The 20170-nt window shown below is 37.0% G+C and overlaps 2 protein-coding genes across 2 annotated transcripts in view; one reads left to right on the plus strand and one right to left on the minus strand.

Annotated features, from left to right (window-relative positions):
- Positions 1-4199: 4199 nt before the first annotated feature.
- On the minus strand, positions 4200-5048 carry LOC117340583 (clumping factor A-like). The gene is made up of 2 exons (XM_033902342.1): positions 4785-5048; positions 4200-4742 (listed from the first exon to the last, which is right to left on the minus strand). The coding sequence occupies exons 1-2, from the start codon at positions 5046-5048 to the stop codon at positions 4200-4202; spliced, it is 807 nt and encodes a 268-aa protein (XP_033758233.1).
- Positions 5049-5793: 745 nt separating this feature from the next.
- The window catches only part of LOC117340584, a 117828-nt gene continuing 103451 nt past the window's right edge, over positions 5794-20170 (plus strand). Inside the window, exon 1 of the mRNA XM_033902344.1 lies at positions 5794-6681. Coding sequence (XP_033758235.1) covers positions 6467-6681 — 215 coding nt within the window. The 5' untranslated portion in view covers positions 5794-6466. The remainder of the gene's footprint in view (positions 6682-20170) is intronic.

Genomic DNA, 20170 nt, shown 5'->3' on the forward strand with positions numbered 1-20170 from the left:
AGAGCTTGAGGTGGAACTTTTCTAAGGGAGGTAACTATGTCACAGTTAGACAGATGAGTCAGTTTGAGAGTCGTGAGTTGTAATAGAATATATCTCGAGGCTTTATGTGGTGCAGTTTATTAAATATAGATATAAGTTTTATTTTTGGATAAGATTTATATGTAGTTCATTGATCTGCCCCCGTTGTAAATGAAGTATAGTTTTTCTTCCCGATTGTTTTTATGTATAAAATGTACATCATATCTAGTTATGTATTTGACATACTTTAATATTGTTGGTCAAAGTTCATTATAATTACTTGCCAATTAAAAAATAATTGTCTAATTACATATTTGAAAAAATAAATTCTACTGTATATAATCCATTCTGATATATGCATTAGCAAATGTTGATGCAATTGCAGCCTCAGCCACTCAAAATAAATTTCAAGTCTGAAGTTTGAGAATTATACGATAAACGTGACATAACGTGCATACTGTTTTACATAATATTAGCACTTAACAAAACATGTATATGTACTTCTGGTTGTCGAGTGCCTGTATAGTGGCACAGCTGACAGTATGTGGAAGCCTGTGTTTATGTAAATTGGTTGAATATGTTGTGTGTGTAGTCATGTGTATTATAGTGTATTATAGCACCGTAACATGGCGACTCCTAGAGGTGAACTCAGGTTATTGTGCTAGCCATCAAGGTACGCTGATGAAATGCTGTAAAAAAAGGACTGACATGAAATAATTATAGGAAACGGGAGTCGCGGAAAAACAGAGACCTGCTGTAAATAATGGACTGACAGGTCACCAGGCAGTTGTAATACTTAATAGTCAGGACACAAAGGCCTGTTTTAAAGATTGGACAGACAGGTTACAGAGACTTGCTGTAAAGAGTGGACAGACAGGGTACAGAGACTTGCTGTAAAGAGTGGACTGACAGGGTACAGAGACCTGCTGTAAAGAGGGCACAGACAGGGTACAGAGACCTGCTGTAAAGAGTGGACAGACAGGATACAGAGACCTGCTGTAAAGAGTGGACAGACAGGATACAGAAACCTGCTGTAAAGAGTGGACAGACAGGTTACAGAGACTTGCTGTAAAGAGTGGACAGACAGGATACAGAGACCTGCTGTAAAGAGTGGACAGACAGGGTACAGAGACTTGCTATAAAGAGTGGACAGACAGGATACAGAGACCTGCTGTAAAGAGTGGACAGACAGAATACAGACACTTGCTGTAAAGAGTGGACAGACAGGGTACAGAGACCTGCTGTAAAGAGTGGACAGACAGGATACAGAGACCTGCTGTAAAGAGTGGACAGACATGATACAGAGACTTGCTGTAAAGAGTGGACAGACATGGTACAGAGACTTGCTGTAAAGAGTGGACAGACAGGGTACAGAGACCTGCTGTAAAGAGTGGACAGACAGGGTACAGAGACTTGCTGTAAAGAGTGGACAGACAGGGTACAGAGACCTGCTTTAAAGAGTGGACAGACAGGATACAGAGACCTGCTGTAAAGAGTGGACAGACATGATACAGAGACCTGCTGTAAAGAGTGGACAGACAGGGTACAGAGACCTGCTGTAAAGCGTGGACAGACATGATACAGACGCTTGCTGTAAAGAGTGGACAGACAGGGTACAGAGACCTGCTGTAAAGACTGGACAGACAGGGCTCAGAGACTTGCTGTAAAGAGTGGACAGACAGGATACAGAGACCTGCTGTAAAGAGTGGACAGACAGGGTACAGAGACTTGCTGTAAAGAGTGGACAGACAGGGCTGAGACTTGCTGTAAAGAGTGGACAGACAGGGTACAAAGACTTGCTGTAAAGAGTGGACAGACAGGGTACAGAGACTTGCTGTAAAGAGTGGACAGACAGGGTACAGAGACATGCTGTAAAGAGTGGACAGACAGGGTACAGAGACTTGCTGTAAAGAGTGGACAGACAGGGTACAGAGACATGCTGTAAAGAGTGGACAGACAGGGTACAGAGACTTGCTGTAAAGAGTGGACAGACAGGGTACAGAGGCTTGCTGTAAAGAATTGACAGACAGGTTACAGAGACCTGCTGTAAAGAGTGGACAGATCGGGTACAGAGACTTGCTGTAAAGAGTGGACAGACAGAATACAGAGACCTGCTGTAAAGAGTGGACAGACAGGGTACAGAGACATGCTGTAAAGAGTGGACAGACAGGGTACAGAGGCTTGCTGTAAAGAGTGGACAGACAGGATACAGAGGCTTGCTGTAAAGAGTGGACAGACAGGATACAGAGGCTTGCTGTAAAGAGTGGACAGACAGGGTACAGAGACCTGCTGTAAAGAGTGGACAGACAGGGTACAGAGACTTGCTGTAAATAGTGGATAGACAGGGTACAGAGACTTGCTGTAAAGAGTGGACAGACAGGGTACAGAGACTTGCTGTAAAGAGTGGACAGACAAGGTACAGAGACTTGCTGTAAAGAGTGGATAGACAGGGTACAGAGACTTGCTGTAAAGAGTGGACAGACAGGGTACAGAGACTTGCTGTAAAGATTGGACAGACATGTAATCACAGTCAGAAGCCTTGGCTAGCGAAGACGGGCCATCATCATCTTTGGTGTTTAAATTTGTCATCAGCATTGTTGTGGGGAATATGAGTGCAGTAGATCCTTTAAATTGGCCTACAACTAGCTATATATAGAGGGGCATTGTGATTTAATCGTGTGCTATATATGGTAAAGGTCACCATGCATCATCGAAGCTGTTTACCATATTTAAAACAAGAAATATCTTGAAGAAAGATAAATGGTGTAGTTTTAATGCTGGTGGTTATAATGTAAAACTGCTGGTGAATAAATTAATGAACTAATGCGTTTCAGCTCGGAAAACAAAATTATATCAGTTTAAATAGTTTTTGGTGATAATAAGACTGCATTTGAATCAAGAATATAATTTTATTAAAGTGTCATTTGAAAAGATACATCCACTTATTCAGCTTGTATTAAATCTTAACTTTGTTTCATTTTTAACTGCATTTTGCATTTACCGCTACATTGACTAATCACACACTTCGTCTTGACCAGTAATGCCACCAGTTGTGTTATATCTGGGGCCAAAAGAATATTATACCGAAAAAAGAGCTAGAAAGAGCTAATTTGCATGAGGCTCGAACAGGTAATTTTTGCAGCAGACAAATTCGCACATGACAATGAAGCTAATAGTGGATAAGGCTTCGTTTTGAAATTCAAATAGATGTCCTGAATAAGGCTGATGTGAACTGTCAATGTTTTGAATTATTGTTCTTATTTTTATATGGAAGACCATGGTATACAGTACATAGTTTACAATTAAATAAACACCCCTTATTGTGCCCCTAATGTACAGAGGTGTAGACGGGTTAAATGCTGGTCATGTACCAATGACATCATTGTGAAATGGTATATAGCATATGTTTGCAATCAGTATTAGAACTTACCTAATTCGTTAATTATTATAGATTCTTCATAACTTTAATTATTATAGATTTTTCATAACTTTAATTATTATAGATTCATCATAACTATAATTATTATAGATTCTTCATAACTTCCGAAATAGATATACAAAATGTCTTATCAATCTTATTCATAGATTCTAACCAGTCAAAATTGATCACATTTCTCCAAACTGGTTTAGAAAAGTTCGATTGTAACGGAAAGTGGAGGGCAAAGCACAATGATTTCCTTTAAAATTGGGCAGAGCAAAATATTTAAAGGCAAATTAATACGCTGGTTAATGGATCTAGCATACAAATTTGTTTGGGAACCTGCCTGCTGAAAATGCTATATTAGGCATATTAAAAAAACTGCTAAAAAATGCCTCATTGCGATGGCCAAAGCATTGGTTATCATTGGCATCAGTTCTCCATAATTATGTTACTTTATACTAGAGAGAATTTGACCTAATCAGGAGTGCTCAGATCTACATATTGACAGTGTTGATGTATACTGTGTATAATTCCTTAATTAAGAGCCATCCACATGTTGTTTCTGCCTGTGACAATTGAAGTGTTATTGTATGATAATATGAGAACTATAGATATCGATAAAAGGCTGAGTTTAATGTCGGAGATGTGGTAACATATGGCTACATTAGGGTCCTGACTGTTTATGGGAGAAACACATGTGACGGTTTATTGACATGGAAATGCTACTAGTAATGTGGATGTGTAATTTACCTATAACATGTCAGAAAACTTGACAATCATGTCCGAGATATGATGGGATGTCAGAATCCTTTGGGGTCACATTAGACAGGATGTCAGAATGTTTGGGGGTCGTATTAGACAGGATGTCAGAATCCTTTGGGGTCACATTAGACAGGATGTCAGAATCCTTTGGGGTCGCATTAGACAGGATGTCAGAATCCTTTCGGGTCACATTAGACAGGATGTCAGAATCCTTGGGGGTCATATTAGACAGGATGTCAGAATGTTTGGGGGTCGTATTAGACAGGATGTCAGAATCCTTTAGGGTCACATTAGACAGGATGTCAGAATGTTTGGGGGTCGTATTAGACAGGATGTCAGAATCCTTTGGGGTCACATAAGACAGGATGTCAGAATCCTTTGGGGTCACATTAGACAGGATGTCAGAATCCTTTGGGGTCACATTAGACAGGATGTCAGAATCCTTTGGGGTCACATTAGACAGGTTGTCAGAATCCTTGGAGATCGTATTAGACAGGATGTCAGAATCCTTGGAGATCGTATTAGACAGGATGTCAGAATCCTAGGAGGTCGTATTAGACAGGATGTCAGAATCCTTGGTCACATGAGACAGGATGTCAGAATCCTTTGGGGTCACTTTAGACAGGTTGTCAGAATCCTTCAGGGTCACATTAGACGGGGTGTCAGAATCCTTGGGGGTCATATTAGACGGGGTGTCAGAATCCTTGGGGGTCACATCAGACAGGTTGTCAGAATCCTTGGGGGTCATATTAGACGGGGTGTCAGAATCCTTGGGGGTCACATTAGACAGGTTGTCAGAATCCTTGGTGTTCACATAAGACAGGATGTCAGAATCCTTGGGGGTCATATTAGACAGGTTGTCAGAATCCTTGGGGTCATATTAGACAGGTTGTCAGAATCCTAGGAGGTCACATTAGACAGGATGTCAGAATCCTTGGAGGTCACATTAGACAGGATGTCAGAATCCTTGGGGTCATATTAGACAGGATGTCAGAATCCTAGGAGGTCATATTAGACAGGATGTCAGAATCCTTGGTGGTCACATTAGACAGGATGTCAGAATCCTAGGAGGTCATATTAGACAGGATGTCAGAATCCTTGGGGGTCATATTAGACAGGATGTCAGAATCCTTGGAGGTCACATTAGACAGGATGTCAGAATCCTTGGGGGTCACATTAGACAGGTTGTCAGAATCCTTGGGTGTCACATTAGACAGGATATCAGAAAAGTTTGATCTAGACATAAATAGCAAGCTGAAAAGTGCAACTCAAGAAACTACCCTTAATTTGATTAATTTAAGTAAATTAATTTCTGATTACTGTATAATGTCTTTGGTCCCCATATCATGTTATGCTATTACTGTATAAATGTATATATGCTCAAGTTAAGTTCAGCATATTAAATTAACTAGGCAAGCTAAAGCTAACGTCTGTGAGATCTCTCAGTGTACTCCTGACCCTGTGTTAGTCCCTTCCGTAAGGCTGGTGGTGTAGGATGACAGTGTATAAGCTGAGGCACACACACTCTACAGTGTGATGGGGAGGAGATACAGTGATAGGCTACATATACATGTACACACTTGGGGATGTGAACCAGATGTTGGCGACTATACACACAATACACTGACTCACTGACGAGGTCTGCTGACAACTTTTTAACAGTTTTATGCTGCCCTGCCCAGGGTTGTAGTGTCCAAGTGTCCTGTGAAGTTCTGACCACCGTCCAGGTGTGTTCAGGTGTGTGTACAGGTGTGTCAGAACACAGGTGTGTCAAAGTATGTGATCGGCGGAGGGGACAAGACGTGGAGGGTGAAAGGAGAGTTCGAGAAGATGGCGGTGGATATAGTCTTTGTGTGATGTGTCTCCAGTGTAGGGTAAATTATCAGGGGAGGTTTCAATCCTCGTTAAATATGCTGGTTTTATTCCGAGTGGAAATGTGTTCTAGTGTAGTTACTATAAAACGTGGATCATTACAAAAGTATTTTATGTGTGACTTCTACCAAAACGTGGATCTCTAGTAAATGTAATTCTTCATGGTTTTTATGTCAAAAGGTTTTCATGATTATCATCAGAGCGCGGATCTGTGGAATATAATTTTATGTGTGGTTGAAGAAAATAATGAGTTTGATGAGTGAATTCCTGGAGTTTAACGTGTAATTCTGTAATAAAATATATTTGTGTAGAGTTTTTGAAAATATCTGCTATTCACACAGTAGAGGAAGTTGATGATTCGTGGGGTGATAGTTTTTATCGTAACGTGCGAGTATGCCACTGGGAAAGAAATGGCGGTCCATGGAAGTCCTCAATCGTGGATCACGGGGAATGGGACCCCTGGAAAGTTTTCTCAACTCGAGAAATAAGTCTGGATCTCGGGAAAACCTACGTGCCTCTGCATCACAATCTGGTTCTCGGGAAAGCTTGAATTTAGACCATAATCATAATCGGCACCAACCATCACAGAGTCGCAGTCTCCGCAGCAGGTGGGTTTGTCAAAATACCGCAAGATACCAATAACAACAAAAAATATCACCTGTCACAAAAAATAAACACATCTCATTTGATTGGTCAAATTCCTTGTGTTTTAATTGGAATATAAAAATTAAAGTATTTCTTTGGCTTTGCTCTCCCGCTGCAAGCAGATGCAGCTCTACATTCCTGACATTTCTGTGATAAGGCGGTGGTGGTACCACTGGTTTTTGGGATTTCCGTATATCTTAAAGTTGTCTGTGTAACGATGACTGCATGTCGACGGAAGTAGGGCTGATTATCCGATAATTTCAAAATTTAAGACTTGATATATATATATATATGAAATGTTATCTTCCATTCCCGAAGCAGGGGTTTGTACGCTGGCAGAAAGATTTGATTTATAATTCTTTTGATACCTGGTAGATATATTATTTTTGTACCTATAAAATATAAAAACAATAAACTTGCTGAAACTTTCATGTCAAAAAAAAGAAAGAAAATATAATGTAAATGTGTATTATTTAGAATTTTGATTATTTCAAATAAAAAATAAATAAAGATACAAAAATAGGAAAAAGTAATAGGTTTGCTACTGTATGTGACAAGCTTAACCAAGTCTAAGGCAGTTGAGTAAAAGCTGTTTCTTGCTTTGTACATGTGTTCACTCCCTAGACTCTTCGAGTTAAGATTGATGTGTTGGGGCCCCGATGGGCTTGTAACAGGATAAATATGGTATGTAATCACTGGGTATATAATATATAGATAGCTGACCTGATGAATGGCAGAATTGTTTACATTTGTATTTAGATCGGTGTTAATTGGTAAGTGTGTGGTGGGTAGATAGGTATATTTGTATAAATAGCATTGCAAAGTCATGATCAATGCAAATTGATCCTGTCAACAAGACCGGGGAAGGAAAATTTGTTTCTAATTTACTCAACAGTAATGATTACATACATAAATGCAGGGCTTTTTTCACTGATTTAGGATATGCCTTTTTATCTCATTTTGGGAAGGAAACTAAAGAATTGGGAAGGAAATTTTCAAGAGTAAACTTAAATATATAATAATTTCATTTGGGAATAGGGCCCATTATCAGTCCCAAAAAGCCCACAGGACAAAAAACCTGTTTTTTTTCTCGATAAATATGGTAAACTTATAATGTTATATGTACTACTTATATATTAATTAACAATGTACAATACATCGTTAAAAAAGCATGTCCTATGTAGTAAATAAGGTAATAATTTAACTAAAAAAGGCAACAATTTACAGAAGATTTGGAACATTATAAACCAGTTATCTCTTACAAAATTGAAAGTTTTGATAATAGCACTATATATTCCAGCAAAGTTATGTAAATTTAATTGTCTGAGTTTAAGATCCGGAATAATTTATCCTAGCGTCTTCTGACTAATTACAATGTAGTGCACATGTTATGTAACAGGAAATAAAGTAGAGGTCGATATTAGCATATTATATAGAATTGTCACTATTAATGTACATATATTATAAACATACAGATATTCATGCTGGAGTAAATGGCCTTCGTGAAGGAATATTAGATTTAAATTTTTCAGTTTACGAAACAATAATGTTCATTTATAACTATACAGCAATACAGTACTCTGCCCTCTGGTATTCACAGACAACATTTGTTTGTTTATTTTGCTGTTTGAGGACTTTTTAAACCACATTTTAAGACGAAAAAAAAAAAAAATCTATAGATTTAATTGTGGCTTTTTATCCAAAGTGTACATATAGAGAGAGAGTGATCATCGCTTATCGGATATATATAATATACAATGTCACAGGGCGATCAGGATATTTTAAAACTTTTACCCAGGACGTGAGGACGGTAATTTCAGTACTAAAGATATAATAGTAAAATGATTATTGGATATCCCATATAACTTCATCGTCCCAGGGCGATCAGAATGTTTTTAGACTTTCACCCAGGACGGTAATTTCAATATATATATCAGTAAAATGATTGCTGGATATATCCAGTCAATTGGGAAGATGGAGAGAGTTGATGTAGTATAAGTATACACACTTTCCATGATGGAAATCATTTTATGTGAATAAATGGCGACCCATTAAATGTTACTACAGGTGGCTTTTATATATTTCTGGATACAACAGGTAATTTTAGGATTTGACGAACCTGACCACCATCAATATAATAATATGATTGATCTGCGGTGACCCGTGAACGATAACGTCACATCTGATCCTGAATTTGAATAATTTCAGTCTGAAGTATAATGATGTTACATGGAAGCAATACACCTGTGGAGCTACTATGAATTTAAATGAACACTTGGGATCCCTGTTGTGTGGAATTTGGAGCTGTCTTTTATGAAATTGATACCGCTTGTGTTGTTTTTGGACTAATTATACTGTATCTTTTCCCCATGAAACTATTTACATGCACATGTATGTAAAATGGATTTTTTCTGAGGTGGAATATTTTGTTCGGCCTTCTGGGATAGTAGCCGCTTATTTCCTGCCTACTGGGGATAAAATCGTGCATAAAGGGGGCGACATTGTATCAGGTTGCTGTAGGTTAATGCTGGCCTCTTTGTATAACAGGAATGTTGTTTTTCTGTAGGACTGAATCTGCCCACTGCTATTATCTGATGACGAGTTGCCATGGTAACTGTGATGTTGTATTTTGTCATTTATGAGTGGATGCCTGTTTACCTAGCACTGTGGTACTTGCCAGTGCTATATAGTCAGAGTTTGTAGAACAGCAGTCTTCAAAGGGATACAGTATTCATCTGAGAGTATATAATGTTACAAAATGTGTCAGTATGACATCAAACCAGGGGTTATAGAGGTCAGTGTATAAAAGAAAGGAGGGGTCAAAGGTCAAAATATACATGCTACATCCGATTAAGCAAACAGGAGTCAAAATGTATATTGCATACAAGAATGGCCACTGTTTCAAACTTTACATGCTACATGCAATAAAGCAAGTAAGGGTCAAATTTGTGTTGCATACAAGACCAAGGTACTGTTTTCAGCTACCAGAGGGATAAGGGGACAGACTTTAATGAGATGTAAGGTCATGAGGTCAGAAATATTCAGCAGTGAGGTAATATAAGGGGTCTTACTTTAATCAGATGGAAGCTTATATAAATAACTTATATGATTAAGGTCATCAGGTCATGATTAGGTTCAATCAGCAGTGAGCTAAGGGGTCGGACCATAAATCAGATGTAAGGTTGCATTGTAAGGTCAGACTCGAATCAGTAATGGGGTTATAGGGGTCAGACCTTAATTAGATGTAAGGTCATAAGGTCAGACTCAGCAGTGGGGTTAGAGGTCATACCTTAATCAGATGTAAGGTGATGAGGCTAGACACCAGTGGGGTCGATGGGTCATGATGAGGGGTACCGTTGAGACTTCACACACCAATGAGGTCAATTCAAGGTGTCAATAAATATATGAATCCTTTTGAATGACACTAGCAGTATATTGTATAATTATGATCTGGGTCAATAGTGCAAAAATGAAAGGTCAAGGTCAGAGTAAACAGCATGAGGAACCAAGAGTCTGATGCTGTACAGTTCAGAGGTCAAATATCGAAGGTCATTGTAAAATTTGGTGTTGTTATGGTAATATTACATATCAAAGGATTAGAGGTCAAGAAACGGTTTACCTATATATAGTGATCGATAATGTAAGGGGATGCAAATCCTGTTGAAGTAAAATAATTAAAAAATATGAAGCCGATTGGTTTGACATGTCGTACAATATACTACTGGCAGAAAACTGGAGGAAGTACTGGTACTGTGTGTAGTAATAGGTTAGATTTATGTGGTTGTCATATGTAGTGTCAGCATGTAGAAGGCCTTTCTCTCAACATCGTATGTCAAATCTGTTCAGATCTAGATGTGTCAAGTGGATACCATCTCATGCTTTTCATACATACTGTACATTTGTTGATTTTATTTTTCCTGGAGCATCATTTTCTCATTAACGTCAATTTCAAATTCATTTCCATCTGCATAAACCGCAATGGTGTATAAAATTTCATTAGTGTCCATTTTCCGAGATTTCTGTCAAGAAATTATTTTAATTTCAAGATTCCTAGGACCTTCAGTTGTCATGGCTTCGGAAAATGAAATAAAATCTTCCATTGGTATACACAGTCATGTTGATGGACAAAATTAATTGTAGATTTATAATTACTTTTAACTGGTGTACATAGAGGAATGTAGATTTTACACTTGTCACTGGACTTGGTAGTTTTGTGTGTGTCATTTGTCAAAGTGGTCAAAAGTTTAGAGATTTTTGTTAAGATATGCTGATTTTGTATTCACTGTACTCAAGTGAAAATGATTTCAAATAATTATACACAAAGCTGAGAAACGGGAAGGAAACCATTGATTGATGTGTCACAACGTAAGTGTGAATTGATAGAAGAGATGCGGATATGTGCATGGCCATGAGAATATGTATCGATGTGTTTCGTGTGGATTGAGACATTAATATTATAGACAATCGACAAATCAGTAAAAAATTGTGTCTTTCTTCACTTAAATTCATTCTTATGCCCCTTCATTAAATGGATGGGGGAACAGTTAGTGTTACCCATGTCCGTCCTGTCCCGTCCCGTCCTCGTCCCGTCCTGTCCCGTCCCGTCCTGTCCCGTCCCCGTCCCGTCCTGTCCCGTCCCCGTCCCATCCTCGTCCCGTCCCAATGCAATGTAACTAGCTAATCTCAGGAACTACTGAGGTTTCGGGGTGTCAAGTGGCAGCAAGGGCATTTATGTCTTACAAACATTTTCTAATTGAGTGGATATTTCAACTTTTAGATAATGCAATTTGAAGAATATCTTGAATAATTTTGGTCAAGGTCAAAGCCAATGTCAATGCACATATTGTTATGACTAGTAATTACATTGTAACTACATTTCAACCTTGATTCAGCGAAGAGAATAAGATTGTGTTTCCAACATCAGCTTTAAGAAGTCAGTCACGAGAAATATTAATTCTGTCGTATATTTTACATGTGAACTCTGGAATATAATATTCCAGATTCTATATATAACTTATTTGTAGGCACCTATATATAGTTGTTTTGCTTCGGTTCACAGAAATGTCAGAAACATATTTTCATTTTCGTCAATGTTTGAATTTCATTAGATATGTTATAAATTTCACCACAGATGGATTGTTTTCCTGAAATTTTCTTGAGAATTGTAAAGGGAGATAACTTGGGAAATATATTTTCATTTTTGCCAATGTTTGAATTTCATTAAATATTTAAATGTCTTATAACTTCGAACCAGATAGATCATTTTCCTTGAAATTTTCCTTGTTTTTGAATATTTACACATTTTCTCAAACTGAAAATATCTTCCCCAAAAAATGCCTTAAGTTGCATCAGTAATTATCTTGCAAACAGCCAAACTGATCACCATTGAAGATAAATCATGGCTTTACAAAAACAGTCCAGATCTGTTATGCTGGGACACAGTGGTTGTGAAGTGTATTACGTAAGCCCTGCAGTGTTAATGGTATGCCACTGAAATATACACATACCAGGCTTGTAGACCAATAGGCTGGTCTGTAGTTACTTCACTCCCTAATTACTGGTGAAGTTTGGGTGCTTACAATACACAAAACTGGTTATGCTACAAGAAATTGTTATATGTCCTTCTTCAGGAATTTCTGTTCAAATTTCGATAAAATAACTTGCTACATTTAGAGGAAATTCTGAAATTCCTGAAGTAAGCAGTTGTTTAGTTCTAACATCAACAGAAAATGGATATACCGCATTTGACCTAATATAAGTGTCAATGGCTGTGTGGGGCATGTTTCGAGTTGGCATTTGTAAATACACAGTGTGCTTATATATATATAATTATTAGATCAGATATGGTAAAAAGAAATTATGTGAGACATTTTAGACCCACATGTTATTAATTTAAAAATTCATACCTGGTAATCTTAAGTTAAATTAAGATGTTAAATGAAGTGGATAGTTATGTATAGCATTAACAAAATTTAAGTGTTATAAATTCAACCCCCTCCCCTTGTGTAAATGTTTAGTAATAATGTTTGGGCAAGGCTTATTGAAAAAGGGGTTTATTAAAATGTGTGGATAGTGACTTAATTTGTGGATATAGATACAGAGAAAAAAAAACCCAGAAGAATATTGAAATAAACATATTCAGATACCGGTAAATATTTTTCCTTCTCCTGGAATTGCTTGTTTCCTTCCTTCCACATAGAAATCTAGACCCCCTTTATAAGCTTGCATACTTCCATCTGATTGGTTGATAAAATGTCATAAAACTTACTTCAATATTACTGTAATGGAAAATAAATAAGTTTCAGTGAATACTGATTTAAAGACTCTGTCAATTATATAAATTTAATGAAGAGTGTCAAGCACCATATGCATATTGACAAAGTATAAAAAGGCTAAATTACTTATACCATGAAAATGATTCAGTTTTTGAGTCCAGGTGAATTGTGCAGGCCCTCTTGGCCTTTTGTTATTTCCTTTATGTAAATGATTATGTATCATTGCTATCAATGTTAAATCTTACCAATCTGTGATACTTTGATCATTGATCAACAATACCTGAGCAGGATACTTAAAGATTTTGTCATAGAAAGATGTTTGGAATGTGTTGATCTGAAATTTCAGTGAATGTGTTCAGATGTATCATATTACAGGACATCTATAGTGTTTATACAACAGTTGTTTACTGTTTGTGTAAACAGGTTTTCTGTCTCAACGCATTGATTGATGAAGCGGACTGACACATGTTTATGACCTCCTAATAAGCGACTCCCAAACCTTGTTTATTAATTAGTCTCCCGGTGACACTGAGTACGCCTTTCTGCTGGTTAGTGATGATATGTAGTATTTTGTCTGCTTATAATATACTAGACTGACCCCCTGTCTCTAGAATATTAAAATGACAGATATTTTAGAGGGTTGAGCTTGATGATTTTGGTCCCTATGATCATGACCTTAGTTTAAAAGAATGGACAAGAATTTAGCTTGGCAGTTCTCAACAAAAAAACTTAGGGTCTGAGCTGGTGGCCAGTCTAATAATATACCAACAGTCTGTCTTCTAGTGTTGGGAATCGGTTGAATTTTTGTGATCGATCATCACTTGTGTGTAACCGATCGATGATCGATTAAAATTGATTAATTTCCAAATGTATATTTTGTATTCATGTCTCAATATTTTGTGAAATGCTTTCAACAACAATTTCAGTAACTAATAACTGTTATACCTATATATAGCTACATGTATACTATCTTCCTGTGTGTTTATTTGTTTATTACACAGATAAAAATGAACAAAAATTGTTTTTTTTTAATAATTTTATCCAACACAAAAAACAACAACAAAAGGATTGTTCATTGGAGTATTTAGCTCATTGGAAATTTTTGCACGGGCTGTAAAATGCTTTAATCCATCCGTTATCGAAAGTCTAATATACTTTGAAAACAAAAGTAGAACTGTGACTTACCATTGAAGGAATACGACTTTCTGCACATTTTATAAATAGTTTTTGTCATATTTAAGGTATCAGTACTTAACAGACCTAATGCTTCTTGTTTTTATTAAAAACCAAAATGTTTCCATAAAATAGACCCTGTGCGTTTACCGGGAAGAAGGATCGTATACATTGACGTTGCTTCCATAGCTAGTCGCTTATGTTCTCACAAGCAAAATCTTAGTCATCGGTACGTTTGCATTCCTCCTAGTATTACAACACTGTACCAGTTATTGCGACGCTTGATTTTGTATGATACAAGCATAACCATTTCCCGCAAGCGACTGTGTTGTAGGCCTAGACATTGTCAAGCTGAACTTGCGGATGTTTATCTGAAATCGGCGAATATATTTTCATAAAACCTGAAGTAGGGCACTTCCGACGAAACTCGATTCCATATTTCTTACTCGATTAATTGATCAAACGTCTCAAACAAGTGATACTCGACGAACTCGATTAATCGGAACACCACTACTGTCTTCATCATGTTATCATGTAGGAAAGCTGGGTAAATGCCTAAATTGTGAAGCTGTTGAATACAGAATTTGAGGACACAACAACTTGACATCATGACAACAAATTATTTTTGTGCCCCCAATTCAACTCAGACCTGTTAAAACTCAAGGACTTTATTTCCAAATGAATATAAGTCCAGCATGAGAATACATTAAGATTTCATGGTGCACCTTTCCGGGTACAAGCTCGCCACCATTATGCATATTTATAGCAAATCATTGACTAATTCAGTGATGTTGCAGAAATTTCTTGATTTCTTAAAGATTTGGTTTGAAATCGGACCAATGCACAATGGAAAGCGGAGGGAAAAAATGTATTAGTTGATATTTCAGACTTTCAAGGTCAATGTTTATAGACCATATGGCCAACAGTGACTTTGCAACTAGAGGATCCAGTGTCATGTATCAATTAAGGTCACCGTTGTCTATTCAAGGAAATTGTCAAACAATGTAACGGGAGAGGACTTCATGCAAATGATGATTTCATTGTGTGGGACATTCATTCAAGATGAACTTTTCTTTGGAGGATGACCAAGACCTGTGACCTTTGTCTTTGGAGGATGACCAAGACCTGTGACCTTTGTCTTTGGAGGATGACCAAGACCTGTGACTTTTGTCTTTGGAGGATGACCAAGACCTGTGACCTTTGTCTTTGGAGGATGACCAAGACCTGTGACCTTTGTCTTTGGAGGATGACCAAGACCTGTGACCTTTGTCTTTGGAGGATGACCAAGACCTGTGACTTTTGTCTTTGGAGGATGACCAAGACCTGTGACCTTTGTCTTTGGAGGATGACCAAGACCTGTGACCTTTGTCTTTGGAGGATGACCAAGACCTGTGACCTTTGTCTTTGGAGGATGACCAAGACCTTTGACCTTTGTCTTTGGAGGATGACCAAGACCTGTGACCTTTGTCTTTGGAGGATGACCAAGACCTGTGACCTTTGTCTTTGGAGGATGACCAAGACCTGTGACCTTTGTCTTTGGAGGATGACCAAGACCTGTGACTTTTGTCTTGAAGGACCACCCTGGCCTGTGATCTTTTCTTTGGAGGATGACTCAGACCTATGACCTTTGTCTTTGGAGGATGACCAAGACCTGTGACCTTTGTCTTTGGAGGATGACCAAGACCTGTGACCTTTGTCTTTGGAGGATGACCAAGACCTGTGACCTTTGTCTTTGGAGGATGACCAAGACCTGTGACCTTTGTCTTTGGAGGATGACCAAGACCTGTGACTTTTGTCTTGAAGGACCACCCTGGCCTGTGATCTTTTCTTTGGAGGATGACTCAGACCTATGACCTTTGTCTTTGGAGGATGACCCAGACGTGTGTGACCTTTAATTTGCTTGAAAGGGTTACCCTCACCAGACCTATGACCTATCATCTTGGGAGAGTGACCTTCATCTGACTTGTCTGTGACCTTTATATATATAAGTGATTTAGACAGTAATTTCCCATCATAAAACTGGAAGATGAATGGGTGACCACTTATAGATAAGGGGCCAGATAAGGTTGGTGGGTGTTTAGGGGGTAGACAACAGTGGAAGAAACTGTCTGGGACTAAACACAAACTGAGTAGTGTGGACCAACAGTGTTTGGAGTGGTATATATAACAGTATAAACCTGTGTAATTTTAGCTCTCCCGAATCTGTGATGCCCTTGATGAATACATAACACAGTTACACATGTGTTAGGGGCTCTGGTGTACTTAAGAGCAAGCTAGTGTCACACGAGACTGTGTCTAATTTCTTAGTTTTTTAGCCATCGGCACACCTACAATGTCATAGGAGGTGGTGGGTGGTGATGATATTTAGTTACACCCTGTTTATTTATTCTTGTTTCCATGTCAACAGTTAGGTCATGATTGTAAAGACAAGGTTACAGCTTGGTAACTACCACACAGAACAGATACAGTAAATATAATGAATTCCGCCAGTGTCAATTAAATTTTTTATGCCCTCTAACTGCCATTCAGCTAACAAATTGACCCACCAGAATGTTGTATTACATTGTATGTTAAACATTTAATATATTCTTACGAGAACTGTTAACTGTAAGAAAATAACTTACACTTGTATCTACTTTAAGATAGAATTTTTGTCTGTACTGAAAATCACTGTAAACGAAGATACTAATTACGGTGCATTACAATTTCCACATGTTACCAAATTTTAACAGATTGCATTGCCCCTGTTATAATTTGGTACACATTCATAATTTAGGGCAAGCTTAAGGCTTCCTGTAAAAAAATTGTTAAGATAAGATTTCCACTAAAAAAGATCAGTGCTAATGTTATTGATAAATAAGATTACCACAAAAAAGATCAGTGCTAATGTTATTGATAAATAAGATTACCACAAAAAAGATCAGTGCTAATGTTATTGATAAATAAGATTACCACAAAAAAGATCAGTGCTAATGTTATTGATAAATAAGATTACCACAAAAAAGATCAGTGCTAATGTTATTGATAAATAAGATTACTACAAGAAAAGATCAGTGCTAATGTTATTGATAAATAAGATTACCACAAAAAAGATCAGTGCTAATGTTATTGATAAATAAGATTACCACAAAAAAGATCAGTGCTAATGTTATTGATAAATAAGATTACTACAAGAAAAGATCAGTGCTAATGTTATTGATAAATAAGATTACCACAAAAAAGATCAGTGCTAATGTTATTGATAAATAAGATTACCACAAAAAAGATTAATGCTAATGTTATTGATAAATAAGATTACCACAAAAAAGATCAGTGCTAATGTTATTGATAAATAAGATTACCACAAAAAAGATCAGTGCTAATGTTATTGATAAATAAGATTACTACAAGAAAAGATCAGTGCTAATGTTATTGATAAATAAGATTACCACAAAAAAGATCAGTGCTAATGTTATTGATAAATAAGATTACTACAAGAAAAGATTAATGCTAATGTTATTGATAAATAAGATTACTACAAGAAAGATCAGTGCTAATGTTATTGATAAATAAGATTACCACAAAAAAGATCAGTGCTACTGTTATTGATAAATAAGATTACCACAAAAAAGATCAGTGCTAATGTTATTGATAAATAAGATTACCACAAAAAAGATCAGTGCTAATGTTATTGATAAATAAGATTACTACAAGAAAAGATCAGTGCTAATGTTATTGATAAATAAGATTACCACAAAAAAGATCAGTGCTAATGTTATTGATAAATAAGATTACTACAAGAAAAGATTAATGCTAATGTTACCAATAAAATAAGATTACCGCTGATTTATGCAGATTTACAGTATTTACTTATATTGTGATTTGTTTATACAGTAACTTGTTTTATGTATATCAATACAATTTGTGCCCGATTTTGAATTTTCTGTTTCTTTACTCAAAAGAAGTAAAAATGTACAATTACTGGCTGTTTACCGTTTATGTGTACTAAATATTTTGTCACAAAAATTTCCCGAGTGATATATGTCCACATTCACCTAGAGTGGGTTTTCCCCCTGACAGGACTTTACTATGAGTCATCATCATCTATGTGTGATGATCAAATCACAGAAAAAAGTCATGGCATATATATTATTGTGTTCTCAACTGCTCTGTGTACTGTTGGGTCGGAGGGTAGCCTAGTGATTGTCGTACCTGTCCTTCACCAAGGAGACAACCTTCACCAAGGACACAACCTTCACCAAGGAGACAACCTTCACCAAGGAGACAACCTTCACCAAGGTGACCAGAGTTTCGGCTGGTCATCATGGAAAGGTATATGAACAATGTCGATTTTCTTCAGTACTCCAGCTTCCTCCACCATATATGCAGTGTAAATGTGTCCTTGCATCTGGACCATAAGATGATCTGAATATCCATTATTTTCCATGTGTTATACCGTTCTCTATAAAATTTGGTGTGTTATACTGTAACTATACACATTTCAGTGGTTTCCATATTTTAGTGGTTGTCTTAAAGCTTGATCAGTTGAAATTGATTTCAGTCAATTGGAGTGTGATAAGTGTCTCAATTCATCATTGCGTTGATCTGTTTAAGTTTCCAGTTACTGGTATGAACTAAAATGACAGTGCCAAACTACGAACAGCATAGAGTGTCTCATGATCAAATGCACCAGATAATAAAATTCATTCATTTTACTATTGTAAAACAAGTTATATCAAATAGCGTGTAAGCGGTTTTCGTGTGGGAGGAAACAGGTGTGTCCGAGGGAAACCCATGTGGTGGGGTAGGTGATCACACATACCTTTTCATATCCGATGACGGAAGTCCATTGTGTTACCACTCTAGATCTGCCACCCATATAATATACAATGTATATGATTTGACCTAGTGGTGATTAGATTGTTGGGTTGGTTGATGAATATAATGCTCACATCAGTATAATTTACCATTTATAACATTAATCGTATAAGAATAATAATAGAAAATAAGAATAATAATAAAAAAAAAGTTGTCCTATCATGATCAGTTTCACTATTGGGCGTGCAATTTAGAGTCGGAGTCAGGCAGTATCAAATAAAAACTGTTGTGTGTGTCATGAAATGTTTATAAAATTTTGTGTATTTTACAAGAAACAACAATCTAGCTATTGTCAAATCAGGATCTAAGTATTAGAATAAGGTCAGGACGGTATGCTAGCACTATATGTGGATATTGAGATAAATACTTCACACACAACTTTGTAATGTGAAGTATTTTAACACAGGAATGTCCGGATTGGCAGGGGAGGCATCGTACTTGTGTACTAGCCAGTTTGGCAGACTGCATATTATTTTTTAGGGGGGAGGTGGGGATCAGATGTATGGAGAAACGAAAGGAAAAATAATTCAGAGTGTGAGAATGTTAAGGGGACAGGTGAGGGGAATTCTGAGGGTTAGAGAAATTATGTTGACTGACAGGATGTGGGTGTGGCTAAGACAATTGGTGGGTGGGGACCTTAATATTAGCGATCGGGATATCATATTACGTAGGGAGATACAGTTTTAGTTTGTATAGAGACATTAGGACATTATAGGGTTTTGTAGTAGGGAGTGTAAGTGTTTTGCTGCTATTAGGATAAATATATCTGGAGGGAAGGAGGAGGGTATTAGTTTTGATTCAAATTAATTCTATGGTTGAGTTTTGTGTACTGTATACCTATATAGTATGTATAGTTCTATGTACCAACTATATGATATGTATAATTATACGTATTGAATGGAAACTTCAGTAGGAAGGAAGCTTATGGAACAAAGTCGTTTTCTGTTGGCACTCATTGAAGGTTCTCTCGTAACTTTAATTATATAACATGATGGATCGTCTTTTTCCTATTCTTGTGGATTTACAATCCTCCCATACACTTTCCCCCCATTTTATATTGGTTCAGAATGAGGAAGTGACCCTATAGATAAAGCTATTCATTGAATATACTTGGTTATAAATATAAAATGTTATATAAAACTTATAT

The sequence above is a fragment of the Pecten maximus genome, chromosome 13, assembly GCF_902652985.1.
Source record: "Pecten maximus chromosome 13, xPecMax1.1, whole genome shotgun sequence".
Lineage (NCBI taxonomy): Eukaryota > Metazoa > Mollusca > Bivalvia > Pectinida > Pectinidae > Pecten > Pecten maximus.